At 45.3% G+C, this 12,583-nt stretch overlaps 1 protein-coding gene across 2 annotated transcripts in view; it reads right to left on the minus strand.

Moving 5' to 3' along the window:
- Nucleotides 1-12,583, minus strand: part of LOC148036522 (HEAT/U-box domain-containing protein) — a 102,890-nt gene that overhangs the window by 23,675 nt on the left and 66,632 nt on the right. For both annotated transcript variants that reach the window (XM_087678513.1, XM_087678512.1), the window contains exons 12-13: nt 2,373-3,063; nt 1,095-2,209 (exon numbers count right to left, since the gene is read on the minus strand). In XM_087678513.1, the coding sequence (XP_087534639.1) occupies nt 1,095-2,209; nt 2,373-3,063 (1,806 nt within the window). The remainder of the gene's footprint in view (nt 1-1,094; nt 2,210-2,372; nt 3,064-12,583) is intronic.

Genomic DNA, 12,583 nt, shown 5'->3' on the forward strand with positions numbered 1-12,583 from the left:
TGGATGCAGGAAGAGGCTCAAAGAAAACTTTAAGGGAGACCCATCTCTTGGATCCTGCAGTTTTGATTTTATGCTCAGTATGGATGCTTGCTATGTGTTTCTCTTGATGGTTGAGTCAAAGATTTTGATGAAGTGAAGAATTCTCTGAAGGACTATGCAGAAGGTGTCAAGATAATCATTGGTCTCGAATAGCTGTGCTGTGGTATGCATCATAGCCCTTGGAGACTATCTATTTCTTGGATGCCTTAAGATCTGATCCCTAAAGGTTGTCAGTGAAGATGGATGTATGCATACACCATTATTATATGAAGCTTTGATTAGCCCTCTTGACTGGGTTCCCTATCCATGGTGTTTGGTTGTTATTCTGGGTTTTTTGGTATTGTTTTTGTAGGATATCTAGTTTCTGTGTTAGTAGGTATTCCCAAAAGGTGTCCAATGCTTTTTCCCTTTTTTTCTTGTTAAGTGCAGATCAGCTACAGCAGCTCTGCAGTTCTTTCTCATTTACTCTCAGTCAACTTTTTAATGTAAATTTCTAGAGATGTCTTCAGATACACACCCCACCTTGCTCAGCTACAAAATAATCATTTTAAAAAGAAGTATATTAAGCATAAAGCATAAATATGTTATAAAGATTTATGCTTTATAACACACTAATGTGGAACATAAGCATTCGGCTCTGATTAATAAACAATTCCAATGATAAGGCATGACCATTAATGTTGAAGATGTTTTATGATAAGAGGATAGCATGAAACAATGTTTTTCATGTATCTTTTCCAGCATCTTGCTATGGCAATCTTTCTAATGCTAATTCCTAGGGATGTCTTCAGACACACCCTACCCTTTCCAACAACAGAAAGCCCCTAAAGAAAGGAAAGAAGTACATTCAGCATATGGCGTACATGTATAATAAAGGATAGACATTCGGTTTATTAATTAAGGAAAGAGGTACATTCAGCATATGGCATATATGTATAATAAAGGATAGGCATTCAATTCTCATTAATAAACTAGTCCTAATAACTAATTATGACATCGCTCTATAGAAAGCTAAAAATGCATCATGGATAAAAGTACAACAGGAGACAATGTACCCGCAATGAAGATGTGAAGGAGCTTTCATGGATTTTCAATGGAGACATTTCAAGTACAGCAGCAAGCTCAGGCCTGATTTTTGCAAGCTGTGACAAGGAACTCTCTTCTGTGACAAGATGTAGTGTTTCCTCTTCAGACTGTTCCTGCTGCAAAGATAGCTCATCATAAGTAACTGCAGACTGCTTGAAGGGAGAATGAGTCAACAAGCAGTATGCAGCCAGTTGCAGTTCCCCAATTGGATGGGGTGAAAAAAGCAAAGCATAGAGAGATCTTATAGAATCTTTTCCCACAGTCCAGATATTAATATAGCGGGCTGCTTCAGTTTTCTCTTCATCTGAAGCACTCAGCACAATTTCAGATACATTCTCCCAAAAATGAATGTTTGCAATTCGAGCATCAGCAATTAGCATTGCTACCTCATGACCACCAGAAGAATCCATGGCAACTGATTCAGCCATACCATTGGCAAAGAAAATTCGTAAAATATAATTCAGAATTCGTTGTTTCGCTTTCAACCAGTCAGCTCGAAGGCAGTGGGAGGACCCTGAGGAATCTTCTCCTAGTTTCTCAATTGCATGTATAAGAGAGAAGATACAAACAGCTGTCCAACTCAGTTCAGTTTGCCAGCTTTTAGCTCGGTTCACTAGTAATTTTACTCTGTCAATTGTTTCAAGCCCCTGGAAATCTCCCTGCACCTCACTATCAGTGGCATAAATACAGTCAGCGATCAGCTTCGTGAAGTGCTCTGCCTCATAGAGTGCAGCTTCAAGCCATATGCGCATATGGTTGATAACATGAGACCAATCCTCTACATCTAGCTCCTTCCAACAATATGCAGTGGTAGCAGCCACAAGCTTTGCAAGGGTTTCTTGGTGTGCCTGCCTTAAGTCCTTGCTCTGAACAGTGTTCTCCAGTAGTAAAGCTTGCTGTTTGGCTGTGTGTGATACATATCCAGAGACAGAATTGGTTGAGATTTCCTTTCGGAACAGAGCTCGTAATAACTCCTTTTCACGAAGGGATGTGCATGCAGAGGAAGCTGCTATGATTGCTACTGACCCTCCAGCAGGATGAAGAGGAAAACAAGAGATGGCAATCCACAAGCCATGTTGCCAGTCTGCACAGACAACCACAATGTTGTAAGTCCTTCAAATTTATCTAGTTTCCCTCTCAATTCATGTACATACATTGCTAGCTCACCAACATAAAGGGTTCAATACTGGAAACCAAATAAACGAGTTTTTAAAAAGCAAATAATACAAAGTTCCACCACACTTGACCTGAAGCTGAGAAGACGGTGGAGGGTGGAGCAGAAAGTGCAGCACTCAACCATCTGCAGACTGCCACTTCCAGTGAAAGTGACAAACTCATACGCGAAGATACCTTTTGCTTGCGTATTACAGGTATAAGAGCAGAAAGAATGAATGGTAAAGTATTTGTCTTTTCATTACATAAAGAATCACTTAAATATTTGTGTGAAACCAGCACATGGAAAAATCTTTCCACATGATTAATCATTTCATCTGGAGAGCTTGCTTGCAAAATCCTCTTCAACAGAACTAGTAAAGCTCGCAAACAAGGATCCCCAATCTCATCCATATCCTCCATTAACCCCATCCAAAACTTGTTGGTGAATTCCATCACATAGTTTCTCGACAAAACACCAGATATGAGACATTTCATGACGACATCCAAAATGGTTTCGAAGATAGTACCATGTGAATGAGTTGAACATGAAATAAGAAATGGGATGACAGAATCTCCAGCACTGCCACCTGGCCACTGCCAGCTGCATAAAAGTTCAATTACCAACCAGATTCTGCTCGATTTTCTGGACTCTCCCCCCTTATCCTGACCTTCAGCTTTATTATTTTTTGCATCTAGATCAATTGAATCCAGAATCAAGTTTTCCCAGCCAGTGAATGAAGAAACCTTTGCCACAAATGCTACAAACCGAATATGCTTGTCAGCCTGCACACATCCCAGTATACACTTCAACTCTTGAAAAACTACACTCACATGGACATTCAGACACACAAATTCTCGATGTACAGGATCATAAACCTCCAGATCAACTAATATAATGACACAAGAGGCTTTTTTAAGTTGTCAAAGTAAAACACCACTAACATGTTACACAACAAATCTCATGAAATACAACAAAATGAATTGCACATGCATACAAGAAAGAAAGCTCTTAAAAGTTTCTATGATATTTATAGACAAAACAGATTCTGAATAAGAACGTTCATTGTTTGTCCAAAACCCTCAGAAAGTAGACCAATGCCACCTACATATAGCAATAATAAGGAACTAAAACTCAACTTACTGCTAGCTATTTTCCACCCATTATTTGTACCACACAGATGGGAGTTGATTGCTAGCATCATTGCTTGGTTCATTTGGACTGTGAAGTGTAGTCATGCTATCCACCTTCAAGATGTTTCCACTGCAGAGACTCTCTCCAGGATCAGAAAAGAGATTTTTTATACTCTCCACGAGGGATAGGAGATACTACAAGGCAACTCTAAGCTGATGAGGTGGAGGAGAGATTCTGTTATGCCAGCATGGAACTCTCGCACCTTTCACTGAGCACCACACATGGTTTGGTATTACAGCCCACAAGATTGGTTCTTCATTAAACCATTGTATCTCTGGTGTACTTGGGAGTCCAACACACGACTATTTGTACTTAGTAGATTACCTTAGGGATTTTTCTAAAATATTATTAATAGAATCTTCTTCTCTTTGTTTTGGCAGAAAAGAGTTTGATTTTCTCTTTCCATAGAAAAAAGCTTTATGACCTCTTTAAATGCTTGTGGATTGTACTTGGTATGTCCTATTCTAGATATAATCAGGTAACCACAAAAAGCCAACAAGGTAAAACAACTTATGTAAACCCGGCCATTGTGAGATAATGGGCAAGTCATTCATCTTGAATCTGATATGATTTTTAGTCAACAACCAAATTATACGGTGGTTCATAGATTCACAAGGATACATTATCTAGACTGTCATGTAGCGTTTGGGCTTGGCAAAAGAGACCTCTGAGCTCCACGCTTTGTCACAATCCCAACTTGCCATAGAAAAAGGATTTACATAGACAAGAGTAGATTGACTTCTTCCACTGTGAACTGTGCAAGGAGAAATAAGCATAAACTACCTCTGAGCTCCATGCTTTGTCACAATCCCAACTTGCCATAGAAAAAGGATTTACATAGACAAGAGTAGATTGACTTCTTCCACTGTAAACTGTGCAAGGAGAAATAAGACTTTCTTTAGTTTTTTCAAAGCATAAACTACAGTGGTGATTTTGAAATAACTTCATCAGTTATAGCAAGCTTCCCATAGAGATCCGTGATTTTTGTGATGCATAACAAATGCATGCATTGAGTCGTCCTCATCTGCATGCTCAGATACCAATTGTTCACACACATTTTATTTTTTTTGCAAATAAATTGTGGCTAATTATATTACTTCAGGAAAAACCCCGAATACAAAGAAGTGCTCATGCTCAACAGACCAGCTGGAGCTGATGCAGAGTCACAGATATATCAAGTGTACAAGCCTCTCAAGGCGGTCTAGGGGGGATGGGAGCAAGAAGCCATGGAGGGGGGATGTATCGCCATCTGGGGCTGCCTGCCTGCATCATGAAGAACAAGTCCTGGTTGCCCCAGGTGCGCAAGAAATGAAAACGGAGCTCTTGACGAGCTTGAGACTCGCCCTGCACTTGTTCCCGCCGGCCGCGGAGGGAGTGGATGACGGAGGTCCAAAGCTCAGCCAAAGTCACCTATGCTGAAAGGTTCTCCTTGCCTCTTGACAGCGTGCCTTCCAAATGTGCCATCCAGTAAGACTCCCCATGATCTCGCATACCTCAGAGTGGTCTGATGTGGGCTCTAGTACCTAGTGGCTAGGTAAAGCTTCCACACCGACCGAGTTAGTGAACTCCCGCCATCCCAACACAACATTGCCCCCCCGTCTCGACTTACCCCGCCCTGCGCCCTCTCACCAGGCCTCTCCCCTCCCACCAAGCCTACCCTATGGCCGCTTGCCCTGCACTCCCCCCCCCCCCCCCCCCCGTCCTCTCGCCAAGCCTACCCTGTGTCCCCCTCCCTCTCGCCAAACTCCCCACGATCTCCCATACCTCAGAGCGGTCTGTTGTGGCCTCTAGTACCTAGCGGCTAGGTAAAGCTTCTAGGCCGACCGAGTTGGTGAACTCCCGCCATCGCGACGCAACGCTGCCCCCTCCGTCTCGACTATCGACTGCGCCAGATCCCTCTTCCCCCCGCCTGCGCTAGTCTCCCCCCCCCCTCGGCGCCAGTCCTCTTCCCCCCCGCTCTGCGCCCTCTCGCCAGGCCTCTCCCGTCCCGCCAAGCCTACCCTATGGCCGCCTGCCCTGCTCTCCCCCCCCCAAGTCCTCTCGCCAGGCCTACCTTGTGTCCCTCGCCCTCTCACCAGGCCTACCCTGTGGCCGCCTGTCTTGCGCTCCCCCCCGCCCACCCGCCTGCCCGCCCGCCCGCCTTGGGCCACCTCAATTCGCCTTTCCCCTAGGCCGCCTGCTGCCCCCTGCCTCTCCCTGACCAACCCTTCACCCGTTTCCTCCCCCTTCCCCCACCCCCCCCACCCCATGCGCGTTCTCCCGCCTCTTCTGCCTTCAAATAACACCACCATTTTGAAAACGAGAACAAGATTTCCCCTCCTCCCCCCACCTCGAATTGCTCCCCCCCCCCCCCCCCAATAGCACAGCAGCATGATAGGTAGATTCCCAGCAGGGATGCGCAATGGAAACCTCTAGTCAGACACTGACGCATTCTGCGAGTCCCCCCCATTCAAACGCCTTCCACATCATCCGCTCTGAGGAACAGCTCTTAGCCATCCGTGCCACAAAGTTGCAGTTGAAAGAAACAGCGATCTTTGGTCAGGTCGTTGGACACTCCCCATCGAGGGCCCAGCTGTGGGATTGGCTCCACTCCACGCTGCGCATTGGCACAGCGCAGATTGTGGAGGCAATCATCATGGGCCGAGGGATCTTCATCGTTCGACTCACCTCTGCGGATGCACCTCGTGAGTTACAGGAGAACTCGCCCTATGCCTCCATGAAGGGGGTCATCTACATGGTTCCCTAGTATAGTGGCTTCACTGTGGAGTCATTTACGCTCCACAACAGATTTCTCAGACACCCAGTTGCTTACTTTTCTCCAAACTGGCGGTAGAGTACCGCTAGTTAGTGGAGAACTTTGGACGACTCCTCGGCACTGTTCTCCCTGTCTCCTTCGCGGATCTAGTGGCAGCTGCTGCAAGAATCCCAAAGGTACAAGTGGCCGTGAAAGACACACAGAGTATCCCAAAGTTCCTAGAGATCGAGGTAGGAGATCACTCCTTTAGGCAGCAGGTCATTGTGATTAGGCAACCAGAGCAATGCCTGCGCTGCCACGACTTTGGGCATTAGGCAGCAGATTGTATGGGTTTCGGAGCCAAGGCAGCTCCGTCGATAGGCCCACAAGTCGACGCTGACGGCTTCACATAGATCCAGAGATGACAGAGAGGGCGACGGCAAGGGGGGCCGCAGCCATCTTCTCAGACGCAGCCCCGACAGCAGGGAGCAGGAGGGCGAGCGACGCCCCCTCGGGAGTACACTCCGCAGCCCGCCCTACCCTGTGAGAGAAGGCAGAATCGAAGCTCAGCATAGAAAACAGTAGGCAGTATGAGAGTGAAGCACAATACCCAATGCAATAGACTGAAGAGTGTAAGCTGAAAGTACAAGGTACAACCCTAGGGTTGTAGGGGATGTTCATACCCAAACATGGGATGTTCATACCCGAACCTTAGGGTTGTAGGGGATGTTCATACCCGAACATGGTAAGTGCCCGTAAGTGTGTGTCATAAGCACATAAAAAATAATATCATAAGTCTGGGGAAAAAAACCTCTCCTACCAAGAGTAAAAAGTGCCCCAGTGTCCTATTGATCACCGACACTCCTATGTGAGCATAGGCATAAGTGAGGCGTAAGTGAAATACTCAACAAATCCCCTTGGAGTGAAGAGTAATCAAGAGTACAAGGATCATCCGCCACCAAAGGAGATCAAATTTAAAGCATTGCGAAATGCTTCAAATTTTTCACGAGAAACAGCTTTGGTAAAGATGTCTGCCACATTACTGGTGGTAGGACAATAGACAAGGCTGATATCACCTACATGTAGCCTCTCTCTAACAAAGTGATAATGTATCTCAATGTGTTTCGTGCATGCATGAAACACAAGGTTCTATGCCATTGCAATGGAACTTTGACTGTCAGTGAACAAAAGAGTAGGCTCCGTAACAAATACATCTAGATCAGCTAGCAAGCGTCTAATCCATACACATTCAACTATGGTAGTGAAAGTTGCCTTGTATTCAGCTTCACATGACGATGTGGCAATAGTGGACTGTTTCTTGCTAAGCCAAGATATGCAAAACGAGCTAAGAAAGAAACAATTGCCACTAGTGGAGTGACGTGAATCATAATCACCAACCCAATCAGAATCACTGTAAGCATGTAACTGCAGTGGTCCTCCCTTGGCATAAAGCAATCCAAGAGATCTAGTACCCTACAAGTAACGGAAGACATGCTTAACAGCTTGCCAATGTGACATGTGTGGCTGATGCATATATCTGCTCAGGGCTGAAACTGCAAACTGTATGTCCGGCCTAATGTTGCATAAGTAAATAAGACATCCAACTGTTGGAGCATATGTGTGTATATCAAACAAATCAATGTCATCATGTAATGACAGTTTAAGTCCAGGTTCCATTAGTATACAGACTGGCTTGCAATCCTGTAAGCCAAACTTCTCAAGAAATTTACCAATGTATCTTAACTGTGATAACCCAATACCTCTAGCATCGTGTATGAACCGAATGCCCAAGTAATAATGCAAAGACCCCCAAGTCTAACATGTCAAAAGTTTGCTGTAAATTTTGTTTAAATGCTTAAATTTAATCAGCATGTGTCCCTGTAAGCAAGAGATCATCAGCATATAGACAAATGATCAGCATGGATCCCCCCTCTTTACATACGTAAAGGGTATACTCATATGAGTTGTTTATGAAACCTTGGCTAAGCAAGAAAGCATCTATCTTTGCATACCAAGCTCTAGGAGCTTGTTTTAAGCCATATAAAGCTTTTTTCAGCTTGCAAACCAAGTGTTCCGAGCTGTCAACTGCAAAACCAATGGGCTGATGTACATATACTTTCTCATGAAGTCCCCCATGTAAAAATGCAGTTTTAATATCCAATAAATGCACAGCCCATCCATAATAAGCAGCCAAAGCGGCCATAGACCTGATGGTCATCATGTGGGAAGTAGGAGCAAATGTCTCCTCATAGTCAATGCCTTTCTTCTGTGCATAGCCTTTAGCTACAAGCCTTGCCTTGTATTTGTCAATGGATCCATCTACATTCCGTTTTAGCTTATAGAACCATTTTGTTCCGATGGCTTTCTTCCCAAATGGCAAAGACACCAAATCCCATGTTTGATTCTTAGTGATAGAATCCAATTTCATTGCTGCCATCCAATGCACACTCTGTTGTGCATCCTCAAAACATTCAAGCTCCTTATCATCAAGGGTGCTTGCTGCCATAACAAACTCCATGGTATATCCAGTATCATGCATACGAGCTTGCCTTCTAGTACGACCGGCCATGGGTGCATCCAGATGACTATCTTTCATAGTCTGTAAATACCATCTAGGCATTTGTCTTGCCTTTTGACAGTGCATAAGCTCTTGCTGAATTTCAGTTTCAGCACTTTGCTGAATATTCAGATCAGCCAATGGCTGATTTTCTGCATTTTCCAAAGGAGCAGCTGGCTGAACATTGAGTTCACTTGCTGAAACTCCAGCTGAATCACCAAATGTAATGGGCAGCAGCCCTTCAAATACATCACGGGCAGCCTGATGTGTGTCTAAACCAGCCACGGTCAATTCTGATTTTTCATCAAATAGTACATCCCTACTAACAAACACCTTTTTAGAATAGCCTTTGCTCTCACTACTATATCCCACAAAAATGCATTTAACAGCCTTGTTATCCAACTTTTTTCTAAGTACCTTTGGAATGCGTGCATATGCAAGGCACCCAAAGGTACGAATGTGTCCAACAGAAGGTTTCCAGTTGTTCCAAGCCTCAAAAGGTGTAATTTTCTTCAAAGCTTTGGTGGGGCATCTATTCAAAACATGGCAAGCACACATGATGGCTTCCATCCAAAAACTGTGAGGCAAGCTCTTTGCCTTCAGTATACATCTGGCCATCTCCATGAGTGACTGATTCTTCCTCTGTGCAACCCCATTCTGCTATGGAGTATAAGCAGTAGTGTACCGATGGACAATGCCCTTTTTCTTCAAAAAAGAATTCAGCATAGAGAACATGTATTCCCCCCCTCGGTCCGAACGGAGAGTTTTAATTTTACAACTAGATTGGTTTTCAACAAGTGCAATAAAAGCCAAAAATGCATCATACACTTCTGACTTTTTGACCAAAGAGTAGATCCAGCAAAATTGAGTAAAGTTATCAATAAAAGTCACAAAATAGTAACATCCTCCCAATAACTTTGTCTGCATAGGCTCACATACATCTAAATGCACTAACTGCAACCTAGCTATTGCTCTAATAGCAACATCACGGGGAAACGAAAAACAATGCATTTTCCCCAAAATACATCCTTCGCACAAGTGCTCAGGAGGTCTTTGCAGTAGAGGTAATCCATCTAGCATCTGTGTATGCTGTAAGAGCATCAAGCTACCAAAGTTCACATGCCCCATCCTAGCATGCCATAACTCTGCCTGTATCATAGCAGCAGTAAGAATGGATGCCAAATACACTGACTGATCAACTAAAAGAGCATCCAACTCGTATAACCCATGACATAAAGTGCCTGTCAAGACCAAAGTCACGTGTTCTTTGTCTCTCACCATGCATCTATCATCATCAAATGTGACCTGCAATCCACAACGTGCCAAAGAAGAAATAGAGAGCAAATTCTTCTTTACGCCTGGCACAAAATAAAGCATCCTGTAGGTGGAGAATAGAGCCATCAATGGCTGTGAGCACAATCTCCCCAATACCTCGAACAAGGTATGATGCATTATTGGCACACTGTACAAACTTGCCAACTGGAGCTGCATGAACAGATGCAAATAAATCTCTGCGAGATGTAATATACCTAGAAGCACCATTGTCAAAAAACCAAGTGCCTGCATCCTCAATAGAGCTAAATTCTCGATCTACCCAAGAGGTGTCATAACTGCATGTGTAAAAACAATAGTCCCTGTCTGCAACAAAGGATGCGGACTCAGTAGCAGTGGAAGGAGCATCACAAACAGACATTCCTGACTCCTCCTTAGCGATTCGCTTCCTGCACTCAGTGATGTAGTGGCCTGGCTTCTTACAATAATGGCATTTCTTCTTTTTGGCTTGCGTGCCCCCTTGTTTTTTATTTGCCTGTGATGTACCAAAAGTCCCAGAACTCTGCGGAGCATTCTTCACTTGGCTATCTTCGCCCTTCTGTCTAGCCATAAAAGCCTACTCAAAGGCGATAGCATCCACACCACTATTTCTTCTTGTTTGCTCCTCCTCTAGAAGCAAACTCACTAGCTGAAGAAAAGTGATTGGCTGTGCAGCAATCCTCATAGTGAGGTTTAAGGCCGTATGAAAAGCCAAGTACGAATAAGATAATGAGTTCAAAGTGGTAGATATCATCTATGCATCCGAATAGTATTCATCAACATTCATGAGTTGCTCTTGCAAGTCCTGAATTCTGTTCAAGTGATCCTGAATAGAATCACCTTCATCCATTTTCAATGTCTCTAGCTCTTTCTTTAAGAAAGAGATGCAAGTATCATTCTTGCCTGCAAACATCTGCTCCAAAGTTAGCTAAGCTTCTCGTGAAGAAGCTGCTGAATAAATGTGGGGGATGATTGACCGTTGAACTACCAATGCAATCAGCGACAAAGCCTGAGCATCCTGTGTATCCCATGCTTTTTGAGAAGTTGTTCTTTGGGAAACTAGCTGAAGTGGAGCAGGCTGAGGTTTCTTTGTGCACGTCCTCCTGGAGGAGGAGTAGATGGAGCCACAACTCCAGGTCTAGCTTCTTCTCTACTGACATAATCCCAAAGATTTTTCGCCACAGAACTGGAACTAAAAGAAACAGCAATCTTTGGTCAAGTCGTAGGACACTCTCCATCCAAGGCCCACGTTCGGGATCGGCTTCACTCCACGCTATACATTGACACAGCGCAGATCGCAGAGGTAGTTCTTATGGTCACGGGATCTTCATGGTTCGACTCACCTCCGCAGATGCAGCTCGTGAGCTAGTGGATAGCTCACCTTATGCCGCCACGAAGGGGGTCATCTATATGGTTCCCTGGTATAGTGGCTTCACAATGGAGGAATTCGTGCTCCACAACAGGTTTCCTAGACACCCGGTCACCCTTCTATTCCCCACACTGGCGGTAGAGTATCATCAATTAATGGAGGACTTTGAACGGCTCTTCGGCACAATTCTTCCTTTCTCCTTCACAGATGCAATGACAGCCGCCGCAGGAGTCCTGAATTTACGAGTGGCTGTGAAAGATACAAAGAACATACCTAAGCTTCATGAGATTGAGGCAAGCAGATACTCTTTCAAGCAATAGGTTATTGTGACAAGGCAACCTATTCAGTGTCTGCAATGCCATGACTTTGGGCATCACGTAGCTAATTGCATGCATTTCAAAGCCAAGGCGGCTCAGCCGATAGACCCTCAGGTGGATGCTGACAATTTTGCACGGGTCCAACGACAACAGAGGGGGAGACCACAGGGGGGGCCTCAATCAGCCCCTCAAACACAGCCACAACAGCAAGGAGCAGGAGGGCAAGCCCGAGCCCCCGTCAGAGCACCTCCCCTCCCCCCCCCCCCCCACCCCCCCAACTCGTCCCATTCAACAAGATCACAGGCCTCCACCCCCACCACCCACCACTAAGGCGTCACAAGCTACCCCACCTGAGATCCCCCTGCCCCCATGCCCACCCCCTCCTCATGGATTGCCCCCCAACCCTATCCCATAGCCTCCCCCTCCCAGCACCACTCGCCCCCCCTCGCACCCACCTCATACTTCTGATCACCCCACTATCCCTCACTCTTCATATCTCTCACTCTTCCTCTTCCCCACCATCTCCCCCACCGATCAGCCCCCTTGATCCTCACCCAGTACATGTGACCCCCCCACCCATTCCACCCCTTTCCACAAGGGGTGATGAGCCTCACACACCTATATCTTCTCCTCACCAACAGCCCAGTCCCCCCCCCTCCCCACACAACCGCTAGCACATGTGGCCCAAGTGCCCGTCACACTTTTACTCGATAGGCGCAGTTGCTCCCACAGGAGTTTTTCCACAATGGTCTGTAATCCTATTTGAGAGTTGCGGAGCGCGGAGAGTTTCCACTACCTCTAGAGGTGGGTATCTTCGTGGTCC

Source organism: Lygodium microphyllum, chromosome 5 (assembly GCF_053477565.2).
Source record: "Lygodium microphyllum isolate KBCC chromosome 5, Lygodium_microphyllum_v1.1.10, whole genome shotgun sequence".
Taxonomy (NCBI): domain Eukaryota; kingdom Viridiplantae; phylum Streptophyta; class Polypodiopsida; order Schizaeales; family Lygodiaceae; genus Lygodium; species Lygodium microphyllum.